Source organism: Myiozetetes cayanensis, unplaced genomic scaffold (assembly GCF_022539395.1).
Source record: "Myiozetetes cayanensis isolate MyiCay16 unplaced genomic scaffold, myiCay2020 scf5-8, whole genome shotgun sequence".
Lineage (NCBI taxonomy): Eukaryota > Metazoa > Chordata > Aves > Passeriformes > Tyrannidae > Myiozetetes > Myiozetetes cayanensis.
Window position 1 is genome coordinate 26951601 of NW_026087742.1, and position 16160 is coordinate 26967760.

At 53.9% G+C, this 16160-nt stretch overlaps 1 protein-coding gene across 4 annotated transcripts; it reads right to left on the minus strand.

Annotated features, from left to right (window-relative positions):
* Positions 1-2677: 2677 nt before the first annotated feature.
* Positions 2678-15423, minus strand: PIANP (PILR alpha associated neural protein). Of its 4 annotated transcripts, none has more exons than XM_050332012.1 (6): positions 15034-15423; positions 8630-8698; positions 7923-8485; positions 7694-7775; positions 7218-7445; positions 2678-7068 (listed from the first exon to the last, which is right to left on the minus strand). In XM_050332012.1, the coding sequence occupies exons 2-6, from the start codon at positions 8644-8646 to the stop codon at positions 7047-7049; spliced, it is 912 nt and encodes a 303-aa protein (XP_050187969.1). In that variant the 5' UTR covers positions 8647-8698; positions 15034-15423; the 3' UTR covers positions 2678-7046. The 4 variants fall into 4 exon arrangements, with proteins under 4 accessions (XP_050187969.1, XP_050187968.1, XP_050187971.1 ...); XM_050332011.1 differs by having other exon boundaries at positions 7923-8488; positions 15034-15422; XM_050332014.1 differs by having other exon boundaries at positions 8602-8698; positions 15034-15420.
* Between the last annotated feature and the right edge of the window lie 737 nt (positions 15424-16160).

Genomic DNA, 16160 nt, shown 5'->3' on the forward strand with positions numbered 1-16160 from the left:
GCTGTAACACAGATTTGACCAGTGCATGCTGTAGACATCACACTGTGTTCCTTTGATAGAAAACAAGTCACCCCAGGCTTGTTTGCTTGCTTGTTTGTTGAACCCTCGCGGTAAGTCCAGCTGTCGGTGAAGTCTGGGCTTCAAACTAGACTGGCTGCCCTAGAGCATCTGCTCTCCTGCCACTGGAACACTAACTAGGAGCCACAGAGATGAAGGACAGGACCCTGGAGCAGAGACTGGCATTTGCTTCCCTGCCAGATCTCTTGTGAGGATTGATCTGAGGTTGAAGATGGTTTTGCTTGCATTCTGGTCACTCCCAGAGAAAGCTGGGCTTTGGATCAATGTGGAATGCGTCACTGAATGGCCTATTATTCACTGAGTGCAATGTGCACTCGGAGACACAGCAGCCCTCAATAAAGATTCAGTTCTGCCTCTGAGGATCAAAGCAGGAATGAGCCAAGGGAACTACTCCACTCTTTTACACGACACTGAAATGAGAGGTTGCTTGTTTCAGGGCGACTCTTTATGGCAGTTTCGAGTTGTGCATTTCTGCTAATTAAATGGCCATCCATTTAGCCATGTCCCTTTAGTAGGGTGTGGAGCTATATCTGATTTAAGCTCTCCATTCCTTCTGCACAAAGGCTTACACTGGAGTTTCTCCAGAGCACATGGAGTCCTAACTTCCATCCCCAACTCTGGAAAAGCTGAGCAGGGGATGCAAGCAAGTGCTCTTGCTCACTGCCACTTCCCTGCAATACAAACACTTCCAGCTGACAGTTGCCTGGGTTTTTTCCTCGTAATGGGATAATTTATTGCAGGTTACAGAAGGCACTCAGCTGGAGGGAATCCCAGATTTGGGAGATGTTTTCAAAATGGATTTCTGAACTACTCTCTTTTTCAGGAAATCACATCAGTCAGCAATACCTCATGCTTGTTTTTTTGACCACTCCTTGGGGTGATTTTTATGTGTCTTGAAGTGATTGTACAGTTTTTAGATGTCCTTCTTTGATTTAAATGATTGCAATCATTTCTTCCATCTCTGCTGTCCTCATTCAGCATGCAACTCCCAGTGCTAGCTCCCTGCTGGAGAGCAGGATGCGGGGGAGATGCTAGGGAAGGAGGCAAGGCTGGAGAACGCAAAGGAAGGGAGATGCTGGGGAAGGAGGCAGGGCTGGGGCCAGGCTGGAAGGGTGGGAAGTCAACATGGACAGGTGGGCAGGAGTGATGTAGTGGGGAGTGGTGATAGGAGGGGACTAAACTAGGGAGTCAGTGTTTCAGGAAGCCAGAAGAAAAAGAGGAAGCTTGTGGAACTTCTCCTGTGAGTCAGAGAGTGAGACCTGGTGAAGAAAGGGAATGTTTGACTGAGTGCCTGCAGCCTCAGCTTGTGCAGAGAAGGCACCAGAGGAAAAGCATCTGATGACAGAGAAGTCAGCAGGAAGGGCTGAAGCTCTGCCTGGAAGCAGATGAGGTTTGTGCAAGACATTTCACTGCACTGATGAGTACATGGCTGTAATTTCAGCACAGTGAGAATCTGTTGCCTCCTCAGTCAAGTCTCTCCAGCCTGCTCAGCCCCAGAGCCACTGACTGGAGAGGATCAGCCACCTAAAGCAACAGAGGGAAGGACTCTGTCCTCTCACAGTCAGCACAGGGGCAGAAGAAGTGCTGTTCAGCCCCTGAATGTGTGTGTACCCTGGGACAGCCATTGCAGAAGCGTGTCTGCTCTCTGGAGCCACTTCCAACCCATAGAGATCCTGTCCAGGGCATAGGATGCCATGTGGAGGGACCTGGCTCTGCAGCAGGAGGCGGTCCTGGGTCCTTCCAGTAGTCAGAGATCCCAGGACAGAGTCTCAGGTCAGGTCTTGTCTGGGGAGTCTGCTCCTTCCTCCAGTAGTAAAGCAGAGGATCAGGGACACCTCCAATGCTCAAAAGACTCAGAGAGCGACAGGACAGAGGGAGCAGGGGCTATGAACGACTGCTAGGAACCCAGCACCAAGCAGTCCTCCTGCCACTGCTGGGGAACAGCCCTTCGGAGTGGCTATCAAGTCTGGTGTTGGTCTCCAGCACCTCTTCTGCGCCCCCTGCCCCCAGCCTGATTGCTGCCGGGCTTGCAAAGTGGAGGAGTTGCAGGAGACAAGGATGCTTAATTACAGAGCAGCCCTGGAAACCAGCAACAGCAGCAGCACTGTGGCCAGGAGGGGAGGCAGCAGGGCTGTAAATAGAAATTGCGGAGGCAGCCGCGGGGAACAGAGTGAGGGAGGCTTCTGTGCCTGCAGCGCTCCATCTCCCTCCCTTCCCCTCAGCTTCTCTCACCTCTCCCGGACACCCTGGCCCCCGGTGTGAATCTGCGTGAGACAAGCAGCCCCAGCATGAGGCTGGGAGGCAGGAGCTCCAGAGGCAGGACAGTTGCTTTGGGTGAAGGAGCGAAGAAGGGCTCCTCCTCCATCAGGAGCCACTTCCCATGGAAATGCATGAAGCTGGTCAAAGGGCCTCTTTAGCCAGCAAAGAGACCAAAGCAAGATAGATATGTGGCCATATTTCCCCCTGTACCTCAAAGAAGAGACTGTGGGATGCCAGGTGTCTGAGCCCCCATCCCACTGGGGTCTGCCCAAGGCGAAGTCCCTCTCATCCCACCATGACTTTTCCAGAGTTGCACCTTCCACAGCAGCAAGAGCTCTGCTTTCAATATTTTGCAAAGTTTTATTTAAAAATGTTGAAACTAACATCCCACAAGAATTGAATATTTCACCACGAGGAGAAGAGAAATCCTACAAAAATATATATCACAGCGCACAAGGGCAGGGGAGGGGGAAGAGCGAGACTGAGCAGGGAAGCAGGAGGGAGGCCGGAGGGGAGGATGGACACTGCAGCAGAACGAGACCAAGTGGCAAAGGGAAAACAAGAGAGGAGTGGGGAGCATGAAACAGTAGGAGGGGAGATATACCCAGAAGGGAGACCATGGTACAGGACAGGAGTAGGAAGAAGGAAAACAGTGGGAGAGGGAAAACAACAGGGGAAGAGGAGTAAAGAGCTGGCAGTTGGTGAAGGAAGGCGATGCCTCTCTATGATCTTGCCAAAGTAGGGCCAGCACTACAGTGGGACATTAGCAGGGGTGCAGCTGGGCAGCTGGAGTTTGACCCAGGGCTTTTGTGCTGCAGGCCTCAGCTCCAAGGCTGTGCCACAGATGTGGTTTGTCAGAGTGAAAAAACAAAACCCCAGTTTAATTCAGAACAGTCTCAAGATGGTCGTGTTTGAGAACTTGCGGGGAATGAACAAACCACTCCTTTCCAAGCATTTTTCTTTATCGGGAAATGGAGTGGGAAATGAAGGGACCATATTTGCAAGGGCACTTGGGTGCCATTGAGGAAGAGGTAGATAGCCCTCTCTGAAGTTTTGGGATGCTTGGCTGGATGTGAGTCCCTGGAAACTGAACTGGAGGAGAGGTGTGGAAGCACACACTAGAGGTCTGTTCCCTGCCTGCCAGTCACAACCAACCAGATGGGAAAGCCTGAGCAGGATTTGGCCTTGTGGTCATACCACTCTCTTGGGTAAGGAGAGGGAGACTCCAGTTCCTGCTCCAAAACAGTATAGGGCAGAGGGGAGAGATTCTCCCTCAGACCTTGCCTCCCTCCCACTGCACTCACAGAGAGACCACCCTTGCGTTAACAAAGCCAGGACTCTCCAGGAGCTCAGCAGAGACATAATTCCTTCAACTCACTTAGCCCACCTGGATGTTGCCTTTTAACAGCACAGAAATATTGGCCAGGATCAGCAAAAAGCTACGAGCATTTTCAGCTGTTTTCCCCACACTTCTCTCTGTAAAGTTTCCACTGGAAAAAACAGCAATCCAGACCTTTCACCTCTATTCACCTAGAAGCCAGGGAAAACTGATAAGCTGTGCCTCAGAAGGTGCTGGCCTCTGCCCTGGCTTGGTACTCAGTGCTGTCAACACATCCATGTGCACATCTTACAGAATATTAGCCTGTGGCAGGGAAGAGACTACATGCATGCTCTGGCTACAGTCTCCATAGGGGAAGATGGTTTATAAGGCTCCAGTCACAGGGAAAACAGATTCAGTGAGATTATTTATTGACTGGAAGAAGCTTGTGTGTTTACTTGTGTTTTGAATGTTTTGTTCCAGGGACAAAACAGCAATGAATGTTTGGGCAGGACTGTGAAGGTGTTTCCCCGTACCTAACCTGTTTCCTGTGAGAGAGTGAATGACTGTCATAAAAACATATTTGGCTAGGAAAATTGGTCTTAGAAAAGATGTTCAACATACCCAAGCTTCTGTTGTTGTAAGAGTTTTCTCTACTGCATTCACCAGCTTCCCCCTTACCACAGTATCCATGAAAGTTTTCACTCCCTGGAGACACTTTTTCCAAAACCAGAGACAGGTAAAAGGGGGAGGAAAAAACCCCAAACCACTGAAATCTGACTTGTTTGCAGAATTTGCAAAAGCCTGGCCAGGAGAGCGCAGGGCTTCCACGCATCAAGTGTTGGAAAATGTTTTCACTATGCCTCCTGTGGTCCCCTCCCACTTTCTTACAGACCTTCTCTCCGTGCAGCATGTGGAAAAACAAAGCCCAAGGACAGCCCTTGAAGTGAAGAATCTAAACTCTGGCCTTGTTTCAAGAAACACTGTTGATCAAAGAACAATCTAATTAATCTGGTCTGGAAGATTACTTAAACCAGTTCAAGGCATTCTATTGTAAACTGCCAGCAATCAGGAGTGCAGCCTCCTGCAGGCTGTGTGCAGATGTCCTTCCCCTCCCGGCATGGACGTGCCAGTGAGAGGGGGAACAGCCCTCAGCTGCCCTCAGCTGGCAGGGGCAGCAGCGAATGGGGCAGAGAGCAGGAACAGCCACCTGGCCCTTCTCTGTCCATCTGCAGCTCGAGTGTCCACCAAAGCCTTGAATGAAGCCTGAATAAGAACAGGCTCAGTTACAGATCGATCTATGGTAAAGCACTAATATCCCCTGTTATAAGCACAGACTCAACCTGTGCTTAGACTAGAGATCTCCAGAGTCCTTTTCCACCTACACCTTTCAGCCATTCTGTGCTTTTAATAAGCCAGTAATTTTATTTGACCTGTCATTTTCTCCAAATCTCTACTGTTTTTTGCAAAGCTTATTGCAATTTACACTCTCATTTAAATGTCCTTCACAGTGAGTCAGATGGGACCCGAAATCACCTCACAGTTCATCTGGGTAAATGGGCAGAAAAAGGCCTCTTATGAAATTCCCTGTGCTTTTTCCTATAAAGAATAGGCTTTTACTGCAGAGATAAAGTGTGAAAGGGCCATTTCCTTCTCTCCAACATGACTTTTGTCAGAAATTTTGTATGGTGCAATAGAGTCTTCAAATTGTGTATGAGTTTCCTGTCTCTGGTCACATTAGTCCCGCAGCTGAAGGTGTTTGAACACTATAGGGGCAACCTTACCTAAATGTGCATCGTTTCAGCTCAGTGGCTATCAGTGTGGTGTTTTAATTAATTTGAAGGTGTCCACAAAAGAGAAAAGCAAGGGAGAGCAACTATTGTCATTAAGCTGAAATTTGCCATCTCGCTCTTCCTCAAAGTAACACCCTGGGTCCACAAACAGAAAGAGGTGGAGATGCACAGGTCTTGCTCACAGTGACGGTGTGGCTGCCTGTCCCATGGACCACCACAGCCCTGAAGGACATGCAGAGACAACCAGTATGGACAGATACCTGTGCCGTTGCTTTCAGTTCCCAGCTAGCTGGGGCAATACACTTAGGAAGCTTAGGATTCCAGATATCCCCTCTTTAACGCCCTTGGTGAATATTGTCTCATGGGTTTCCAGTCACCTCGCACTCCAGGAGAGATCTACCAGCAGTACATGGCAACCCTTCCAGTGTTCCCAAAGTCAGCTCGAAATTGCTCTTTGTCATACCAGGCACAGAGAGTCTCGTCGGCTGCTTGTTGCCAGTGCCATGAGGGTCTGAAAGCAATTCCCTACCTCAGCCCAGCAAAATTCAAGTGCCTCATTCCCAGCCATGTCTGCATGCCATGCTTTGGCTGCAGTGTCCAGGATGTTTGCTAAGTAACATTGTGAGCAGAGGGCTTTGCCTTGGATTTTCTGAAGAATATCACCATAGACCAGTGTTCTTCAGAAAAACCTTGTTGAAGAAGACTGAAGGGGTGGAGGGGGACAGCAAGGAGGCTTTCAACAGATCAAAATATTTGGAAAGCTAAAGGATTCTTTTCCAACTTTAACTGGCAAGAGAAGTGGCAGGGTGGTGGGAACTGAAGGAAAGAAAACTGTGAACGGAGAGATGAAGAAAGATGGAAGTTGAAGAGAAAGAAACAGAGGAGTGTTAGGCAGAAAGAAACTGGAAAGATGTGAATATCTTCCATCTAGGGGAGAGGTAATGTTTCCTTCAAGAAAATAGGTTGTTGAGGGGGCCCAGGTGCTGCATGAGCCTCTTCTGCCCAAGCTTCACCCACCCTTGGGATCTCAGGAAAGCCAAGGCCTCAGGAACAGAAGAACCTGCTGCCACCTGAGTCACCTTGGTTCAGGGGAGACCAAGCCCCAGCGGGCAATCCTGCAGCCACTGAACTCCAGACGTTCACTGCAAAGCACACGACATGGGAGGAGACACACGGAGGGGTTAGGGCCCACGGGGACAGGGGTACGCCTTTCCACCTTGCCTACCCCAGATGTCAGGCATGCACTGGTGAGAGAGTCATGGAGATCCAAGTGTGTCTGCGCACATATGCAAGGAGAGGGGCCGGGGAGGTCAAGATTTCACACCACCACCAGCTGTCTTCCCTCCCAACATCCTGCTCTCCCATCCCCCTGTCCTGCGTGGGCAGGGGGGTCCCCAATCTTCCCCCAGCAGGAGGCTAAGGAGGCCCAGCTCATCCATTTGCCCAGGCACGTCCCAGTGGGGTTAGTTAATAATGGTGGTGGTGGGCCGTGGCACAAGGAGATTGTTGTTTCCTGGGGTAGCGGAGGCAGCGGGAATCTGCGCTCGCCGGCTGTGACAGGAGGGTGGGGGGAGCCAGCTCAGCCTCTCCCAGGAGCGTCACAGGTTCACCAATGGGATTCTGGGGGGAAGACGGAATTGTAAATTAATTAGTGCTTACACTGCCCCAACCCACCGCCCCTGCTAACCAACGGCACCTTTGTCGTGCCTCATTCTGCCTGTCCCGCTGTCCCCTGCTACCCCCTCCTGCCTGGCTCACCGGCCACTCACCGGTTGAGCTGGAAGGCTGCGTTCTTCCCATGGCCACCCAGTTTCTCCACACCCTCCTGGCCCTGCCTGGACTCCTCTGCCTCAGGCGTGGGGGCCAGGGAGTCGCCGTAGGGCCCCAGGATGCTGACGGTGGTGGGGGAGAGGTCCGTGAGAGGCTGCTGGCTCTCCTGCTGCCTCCCACTGCTCTGCTGCCCCGAGTGACGCCGGCGTTTCTGACTGCGGTCCCAGCTTTGGAGAGAGCAAGGGGTGAGGTAAAAAGACAAGCCCCTGCCCTCAATGACAGACAGATTTGTGGGAAAGACCCCACTAGGCTCAGTGTTAGAGCCCAGCTTGGCCATGTGCCGAACCTTTGCAAGGGCTTGCAGCACCGGATCTGCACTTGTGGGACAAATGGGTTCCAAGCCCACAGTCATCCTGCCCACCCACCTGCAGACACCGGCACAGTGAGAGCCTCCATCGGTCCAAACCCTACTCACCAGAACTTGAATATGATCCCGGTGGCAACCAGGACAATGATGATGGAGATGGTGATGGTGACGTACAGCTGGGGATCCACGCCTGTGAGACAAAGGGAGAGAGGGGTTGTGATGGCCACTCTCGCCGGTCCCCAAAGAGCAGCAGGGCAAGGGGAGGTTTCATCTAAGTTTTGCAGAAGGAGCTGCTCCTGCAGGGACAGGAGGTGAAAGAAGAAAAGGGCAGATTTACCTTCCCCCCGGGGCCCAAACAGGAAGGGCCGCAGGGTGGCCGGGGTCTCCCGCAGGTTGAGCCCCGCATTATGCAGGAGCGAGTGGGAGTTGGGCTGTGCCGTTGCCATCCCGTGCGGTGAGACAAATGTGTATCCCAGCGGTGGGAAGCCTGGGTTGGCTGAGTTTGTGTCCCCTCCATCCTCGTCTGACACCGTGGGACCCCACACAATCGCCCAGGGGTACTGGGAAGAGGGCATGCCGTCCTCAAATCCGGAGGGGGTGGCAGGACGGGCCCCCGCCGCCTGGCGCCTCAGCCGCACGACGTGCCGCAGCTCTGCTCCCCGGGCAGGCAGGGCACGCTGGCGCAGCTGGGCCGAGCGAGAATCCCGCTCCGGCAGCGAGGTCCTTTCCCAGATGCAAATGGGCCGTGGGGCTGAGGGGCTCCGACGGGTGCAAAGAGGCCGAGTGGCCATTGGGACGCGAGAGCGAAGAGACCAGACGCCAGGAGGAGGGATGGCCGAGATGACGAGGAGGAGATGCCACAGCTGCAGGGAGTGGATGCAGGAGAGGAGTGGAGGCATCCTGCTGCAGGGTGGGGGGAGGAAGAAGACAGCCTTATCTAAAATGTCCCTCCTGTTGAAAGGCCAAGCAGCTGGAAGGAGCCCACCACCCACATTCCTGTTGTCTTCCCTCCTCACCTGCCAGTGTGGGAAGCTGTGAACCTACCAAGCACTGGGCTCCATCTCAGATGCAGCAGCGTCTTTGCTCAGTGAGGATGTTGTCTCATCTTCTTCACTGTTAACCAGAAAGGAAGGGTGTCAGTGTCCCCTCACAGCAGGGATGGCTATCTCCCTGCAGGCAGTGTGTGCCACACCAGGCGAGCTCCTGGCCCTGGCAGGCAGGATAAGGAGAGTCCATGCACCCACGTGTGCACGCTGTCCTGCTCTCGTGCCCCCATGCTCTCCTGCACAGAGGTGTATCGTGCCCCTGATCCCAACGCTGCACAGAAACACGCGCGTTAGCATATGCTCACAAAAGCCAGGAGTGATGTCTGGAGCACACGTGCCAAAGCACATGCGCAGCTTCCCCAGGGACTCTCGTGTATGAGGGCCGAGAGGGGGATTCGGGATCTTTGTTTGCTTATCGCTGGAACAAGTTGGAATCTTAATTCCTGTGTTTATTTATAGTGTAGAGCGTGTAATCCATTTATTAAAAAAGAGCCTCTTCATTGTTTGCCAGAGCAAGGGAGTGACAGTGGAAGCACGAGAGTGATAAACCAAGAAGACTGAGAAAGAGAGTGAATCAGCCAGAAAAGTCTAGACTTACTAAAGAATTTAAGAGAAAAACTATGCCTATCAAATATTTAGTATTCGCTTTCCTCTTAGCTAACATAAAATTACCTTCCCACACTCCTCATCCTAATGTCCTCTGCACTGCCCCATCCCTCCCTTTCTCTGCTGTTCCTCCCCTTGCTCTCTCGCCTCCCATTGCTGAGCAGCAATAACACTGAGTAAGGGGAGGTCCCCTCAGCTGGATTTCTGCACCGGACACACACCACCCTCCGGCATCAGTCCGGTGGTAGCGCAGCTGCCCTTCATGCTGCCTGCCCCTTGCCTTGGCTGTGCACAGCGCGCTGCTGGCCCTTCCCTGATGAGCTGTTATGTGCCTCACACTGGATCCTCTCCGCAACCGCACGCACACACGGGAGAAAAAAATCATGCAAGATGTTCAGCTCACTCCTTCACTGTGAAGAGGAAAGCGTGAATGCCGACAACCCTCGGCCATGCCCTCCTGTGGCTGCCAGGATGGAGAAACAGGGATGCTTGGCTGAGGGAGTGAATGCAGAGGCCAACCCTGCACCTCAAGCCCTGAGCCAGCTGTGCTGCACCTCCGGTTCCCAAGGGGTTACTGCCATTCAACCCTGCTCAGCCCATGCCCTGAACTAAAACTGCAGCCTCTCCTGCATGGGAGGCTTCCTTTTGCTGAGGGAAGAGCCCGGTGCTTGCTGTGATGTACACCTGAGGAGAGGGGCTGGAAGGAAGGGCACCCAAGAGTAAGTAGCTGTCTAGCTCCTGCTGCATTAACCGAGGATATTTTTAGTTTCCTTCTGTTAAATATTTAAACAAAGTTCACAGAAAAAAAAGAATTGTTGGCTAATGTGCCCTACCCCTCCCTCCGGGGCAAGATCAGTCTCTGGAGGGATCCTGAGATGAAGATGAGGAGAAAAGAGCAGCTATTCTCAGCATTTCTTTGTACTTTGCTCCTGAACCTCTAAGCCTTGGAGGGAACTCAGTGTTAAAATGCAGCTCTGCAGAGAGGCAGCAGAATGGAGCAAGATTCTTACGAAGCCAGAGACTGGGGAGATCTTGGCCATCTGGATTATGATCACAATGCTGTGGAAGATCATGTCTGGCAACACAAATCTGTGACAGAATTTATTTTAGACTTTAAGAAGGAGGGGAATTCCAAGCATCGAGGGCCTCCTTGTGTGAGTCTCCAGGCTAGAGGGCACACAAGCTGTACAAGTGGTTTCAAACTGGCCTGGAGTGCCTGGGACCATGCCTGGAACTCACCACGGGACAGTAGATTCCTAGGGTGAAGAGCCTGCTCTGTTTGTTGCACGGCATTCTCAGTCACAGCTCAGGTTTTCAGGGGCTGCGGGCTGTTTTGCATCAGGCAAGAAGGAGATGCGGATGCAGCCATCCCAAGAGGGGGAGATCTTCTCCAGGTACAGGTAGACCTCAGTGCCAGTCCTTCAGGGTGTGATACTGTAGAGGTGCAAGTGTAACCTCTATCACTCCTCCTAACAGCAGTGGCTCTAGCCCTCAGAAACTTGCCTGGGGGCAGCTGTGCTGGGTCACTGCCCTCTCCTCGCTTGTTGGGAGGTCTTATGATGGAGACCTCGCTGTACGTCTCAGCTGAGATTGTGAGCTCCAGCAACAGCAGCATAGATTATGGATTTCCAGGGTCTAAAGCCTGGGAATAAGAAACCCTACAGAGCCAAATCCTGGATGGCTTTCACACTCGGTAGTCTAAATTTCAGCCCTACGGATCAGGTAATGGCTGTAATGAGCAGAGGGGAAGGAGTGAGCCCCAGCACTGACCACCTCATATGCACACGATGCTGAGGAGGTGACAGCTCAGGTGTAAACCTCTGACCTGAGACACTGCTGTGCACAGGTTCTTCTGCCTGCAGTGTAAGCCAGTGACTCCCAGCGTCCCCACCCCAAAGGTGGCTCCAGACGAGCGCAGGAATGAGGCAATGTCAGTTGGTCTCAGCTGACACCTTCTGGTTTGCTAATCAGGTCGTGGATGAAGACTAAGAGTGAGTGTGTCCTGCACTGGCAGACCCAGGCCTTGTTGTGGAGGAGCCGGGAGCAGCACAGAGGTGTCTCCCATAGCTCTGGGACCAAAGGAAGGTTTCAGGTGGAAATACTAGCCAGTGCAGGCTGGACTCCGCTGTGCATGGAGCATTTATGTTTAAAACAGAGCATAGGTGTCCCTGTGGCTTATTGACAAACCAGCAGACAAAGGATGTCTGGGGCACAGTGCGGTCAGCCACCGGCAGTGGGGGTGGTGTCCTGGGCACAGACCCTGCTGCCTTGGAGGGCAAGCATAACACATGCCCCTCATTCAGCTCTGTATGCAGCTCCCCGTGTGGATCCTGAATAAACTGTTAGATCTTCAGAGAGGAGGAGAGGACACCAATGCTCTTACTACCTGGATGTATAAATCCCACCTTACGCCATTCAAGAAGCCTTTGTGCTCCAGAGCAGAGAGACTGGATTTCTGCACCAGTACCTCATGACACGACTCTTGCTTTCATACGTGTTTCCCAGCTCTAATTGCAATAAAACCAGACAGGGCTACTCCCAGAGTTCGAACAGGAACCCGTATACTTTCCCTCTAGGTACGGAGTTTTCACCACAGCGTTCCGGTCCTGTGATGCACAGATGACAGAGTGTGAATGACAAAGCTATTTCCCCAGGGCACTTCATTGAGCTCAGTTTGTGAATCTTGGTGCTTGAAAGCAGGGAGTAAGAATTACATTGTTCTTTGCTACTGCATATGGACCCCACCATCAGTACACACTGGGGCTAATCTGTTAGGAGCTGCTCTCATTGCATTTGCAGAATGGAAACATGAATCCACTGCTGTTCCCCAGCATCAGGGACCCATCTGTGCTTCCTCCCTCTCTGTAAGTCTCCCACAGCATGGACCCACCACTACTGGGACGTGAGAGAGCAGATCTTGGTAGCCATGGCCCAAAGCATTTATACCAGTTCACCGAGGAGGGCTGGGAATTTACATCCTACCTAATGGCTAGGAGCAAAGCCTGCTGCACTCCTGCTCCGAGAAGGGAGCTCAGACTAAACCTTGAATGTGACACCCTGAGCTCTGGAGCTCAGATGCTACCGTGCCCCAGGAAAGCCCTAGGATTTGCTGATGATAACTCCTTCTCCATGTTCAGGACTCTTGTATACTATCATCCCATAGATAAATCCAGTCCAAATAAAAAAGTCACAGGAATAATGCAGCCAAGGTGCCAGACGTGTGCAGGCAATACCCATGCTGTAGCTCCCTCGCATCAGATGCAATCTGTAACCTTCTGTTACAAAATGCTGAAGTTTGACAAATTCAAATGAGGAACAATACTATTAATAAAGAGGGTCACACACCAGCACAATTTACCTAGGCAGGTGGTGTGTTCCTTACTGCCTGGAGCCTTTGCCTGGCTGTATTCCTGAAAGAGATGCTACAGTTCAATCAGAAGTTATGGGCTTGGCGCAGGAAATTAAATTGGTGAAATTCTCTGGCCTGTGCTCTGCTGTAGGTCAGTCTCGATGATCAAAATGGTCCCTCTGGCCTTAAAATCTAGAATTGCACAGCTTTCTCGATGCTTAGCCGAGATCAGCTCTGACTGGAGAGCAGTTGGATGAAGCCGAGCGCACACAAGCCGTGTTAGCGAGAAGCGGGTAGAGTCTCCTTCCATCTGGGGATGGGAAAAGAGTTGCACCCGATTCTGTCTGGCTCAGCTGGCAGATGATGATCTATCTGTATTTTTATAACATCTCAAGCTTGACTGCTGTGATACTGTGCCTCTAGGAATGAAGCTGCCTGCTCTCAGAGTGTTCCAGCTAGTTCAGAATGCAGCAGTCTGTTTGTTCAGCGACTCAAGCTGTGGGAAAGCATCACCATATCCCTCTGCACCCCACATCACCTCGCCTTTGAGCACAGAGTCCGGTTCAAGGTCTCCCAACCAGCATTCAAAGCCCAGCATGGGACAGGCCCCAGTGACCTAAGCAATCAATCACCTCTCCTTATGCAGCGATGAGCTCACATGACGGATATATTCCACTGGAACAATGAAATTGCCAACCAGTTTGGGGAGAGGGGGAAGGGGTGGAAGAAGGTTAAAGAGGCTCATGACCCTGAGAAACAGAACGTTCACAGGAGCTGGGCCAAGATTATGAAACTTGCTGCTGGCTGAAATAACGCTCGCCATTAGCAACCCCGCAGTACCGAGAGCTTCATGCAAATCCTTGCTTCGCCCAGCTCCCCCATGGCAACGATCCCACTCAAAATAGTGATAAAAAAATCAAAACAAACCTGAGGAGGACCCAGCCCACCTCACAGAGAAGGAACGCTAGGTTGGCTGTAATTTTTTTAACTCCCAGCCAGCATTAAGGGCTACGGTGACAACTACCAATGAGACTGTGATCTGGGACCAGGGAACCTGGCAGCTATCTCCAAGCACTGAGCGGAGTGAGTCCAGGCGCTGGCAGCAAGACCCTGACACACACTGCATGATGCCCTAGGCACCCCACATCTGTATTTTTCTCAGTGGTCATGAACATCCCAGAGTTCATGGTCCAAGAGGCAGAGATGCAGTTATTACTGGTTTGGAAAAGGAAGCAGAAACCCCGGTGTTGGTGAAAAAGGGTTATATATACGTCCTGCTGTATTCGGCTGGGTGGGGACAGGGAAAGGCAGGAATCCCAGAGCAGCTGCCCCAGGGAGGTAATTCCGCTGTACTCGGAGGAGTTTTGGCAGCTGGGAGTGTGAATCCGAACACCGGTACCCTGGGGTGCGAGATGCCAAGCCCATCTGGGGAAAGAGTTCTCACTATGCATGGGACTGGGGGCAGCAGCTCACAGAGCAGGCTGAGTTTGTGGGCTGGCAGTCAGAATGCAGCGCCTCACGTCAGGCTGCTCTACCTGGTGTCTGAGGCTGAGAGGGTTGGTGGCAGCACCCAGGAGGATCCAGCAGGACCATGGAGGGGCTGACACTGCTTGCCCTGAATCAGCGCAGGTCCTGCAGCGTTTGGTGACTTGCCAGTGAGAATTCCTGTGCCAGGGTACCAGGCTGAGCGCTTAGGGGTTGGGTGTGGAAATCCTAAGACTGGGGCAGAATGCAGGGCTGGAAAGGTGATGATGCATTTGGACATTTTGGCACCGAGGGAATGGGCGTGTGAAGCTCATCAATGGTCCTCTGAGCTTAAGTCTCCCTGCATTTCGGAACTGTGAATGTGGCCCCATTCCAAGCAGCACTCTAGGATGTCGGTCCCCTGCCATCTAGTGCCTGCCTGCAATACATGTTATGAGTCTGCCAATCTTCTGCCTCCCAGTTTCCTACTGTTCCCGGGCATCTGAGTGTTTCGAGTGCTGAGTCTCCACATCTGACTTGCTCTCTCTTGCATGGTGCACCCTTGGCCAGGCAGCAGGAGGGATTGACCCCTCTGTTTCCTTTCTCCACCTGCGCCAATTTGGCTGAAGTCGCCTTCCTCAGCGCAGGCTCCAGTGCTCCAGCACAACAGGTCTGTGATGGAGCCCGAAACTGGAGGGCAAGAGGCAGCGATGCCTCGGCTGTGCCTCCTCCCTCCCAGCCCCTCGGGCATCCCCTGCCCCAGACTGAAAGAGGAGGAAAAGGAGGTGGGAGGAAGGAGGCAACCGGCTAGAAGGAGACAGAGCATCTAGATGGGGAGAGGGAAAAGAAAAAAGGGGAGAAAGGACACGGGGAAGGAGACAGGGAGAGATGACTTGGAGACAGGCATGCAGCCCCCTTCCCCCCATCTCTGCATCCCTGTCCCTACTCTGTCCCCCAAGCCCGGGCCGAGAGGATGAACTTACCTTGCGAGGAGACGAGTGGGGCGCAGCCGGGGCGGCGGAGCAGGGGGCTGGGGGAGCACAGCTCCTGCTGCCCGTGCCTCTCATGGCCAGGACGAAGGAAGGAGAGCAGGAGGAGGAGGAGAAGGAGGAGGAGGAGGAAGGTTTGCTGAGGCTGAGTCTTGGCTGAGGGAGAGGGAGCGAGAGATGCCTTGAAATAAACAGCTGCCGAGGACTGGTCCAGCCCCTCTTTCTCTCTCTCTGTCTCTGTCTCTCTCGCTCGCTGCCTCCCGTTAACCCCATGGCTGCTGGCTCGGGCGCGCCCGGCACCGTGGCCCCGCTGCAGCCCGCGGGGGGCGCCGGGGTGGCCGGGCGGGGGCAGCGGCCGGGCGGGGGCAGCGCGTCCCCCCGGCCCAGGAGCCCCCTGCCCCGGCGGCCGGGCGCGAAGGCTCCTCCCGCTCCCTGCCCGCCCGCGCTGCGCTCCCGCAGCCCCGCGCCCGCCGGACCTGCCCCCGCCGCCTCCCCGCCGCCGCTGCCCGCTCCGCTCCGCTCGGCTCCGCTCGGCTCCGCTCCCTCGTCTCGTCGGTTATTTCGGGATCTTCACAGGAAGCGATTAGGCTGCCATGGAGAGAGGTGTCTCCAAGGGACCCGTCGCTTCAGCTCGCTCCGGCGACTGCCACCCCCGGACGGGTCCGTCCTTGCGGGGCGGAGGCCCCCCGGGATCCCGCTTCCCCGGGCCGCCCCCCGGGGCTCACCCCCGCCGCCCCCCGCCTCTCCGCCCCGCAGCAGTACCCTCGGGGAGATGCCACCCCCCGGTCCCGCCCCCCGTCCCCGCATCCCCGCATCCATCATCCCTGCGCTTCGGGCCCCCGGGCCCCGCTGCCCGCCGCGGTACCGGGCGGGGGGGCGGCAGACGGGCGGCCCCGGCGAGGCGAACACCCGGGGGCGGGGCGGCGGGGTCCGGTCGAGCCTCACGGGCAGAGCCCGTGGGACACACGGGTGCGGTGGGAGCAATGTGGGTGGGGGGGATCCGTCCAAGGCGGGTTTACCCGTGGAGGGATCACCCAGGTCTTTTGAGCGTGTCCCCAGGCGTCGACGCCGGGGATCGATGGGATGCGTCTGGAAGTGGTAGGGATGTGACAGTGAAATTA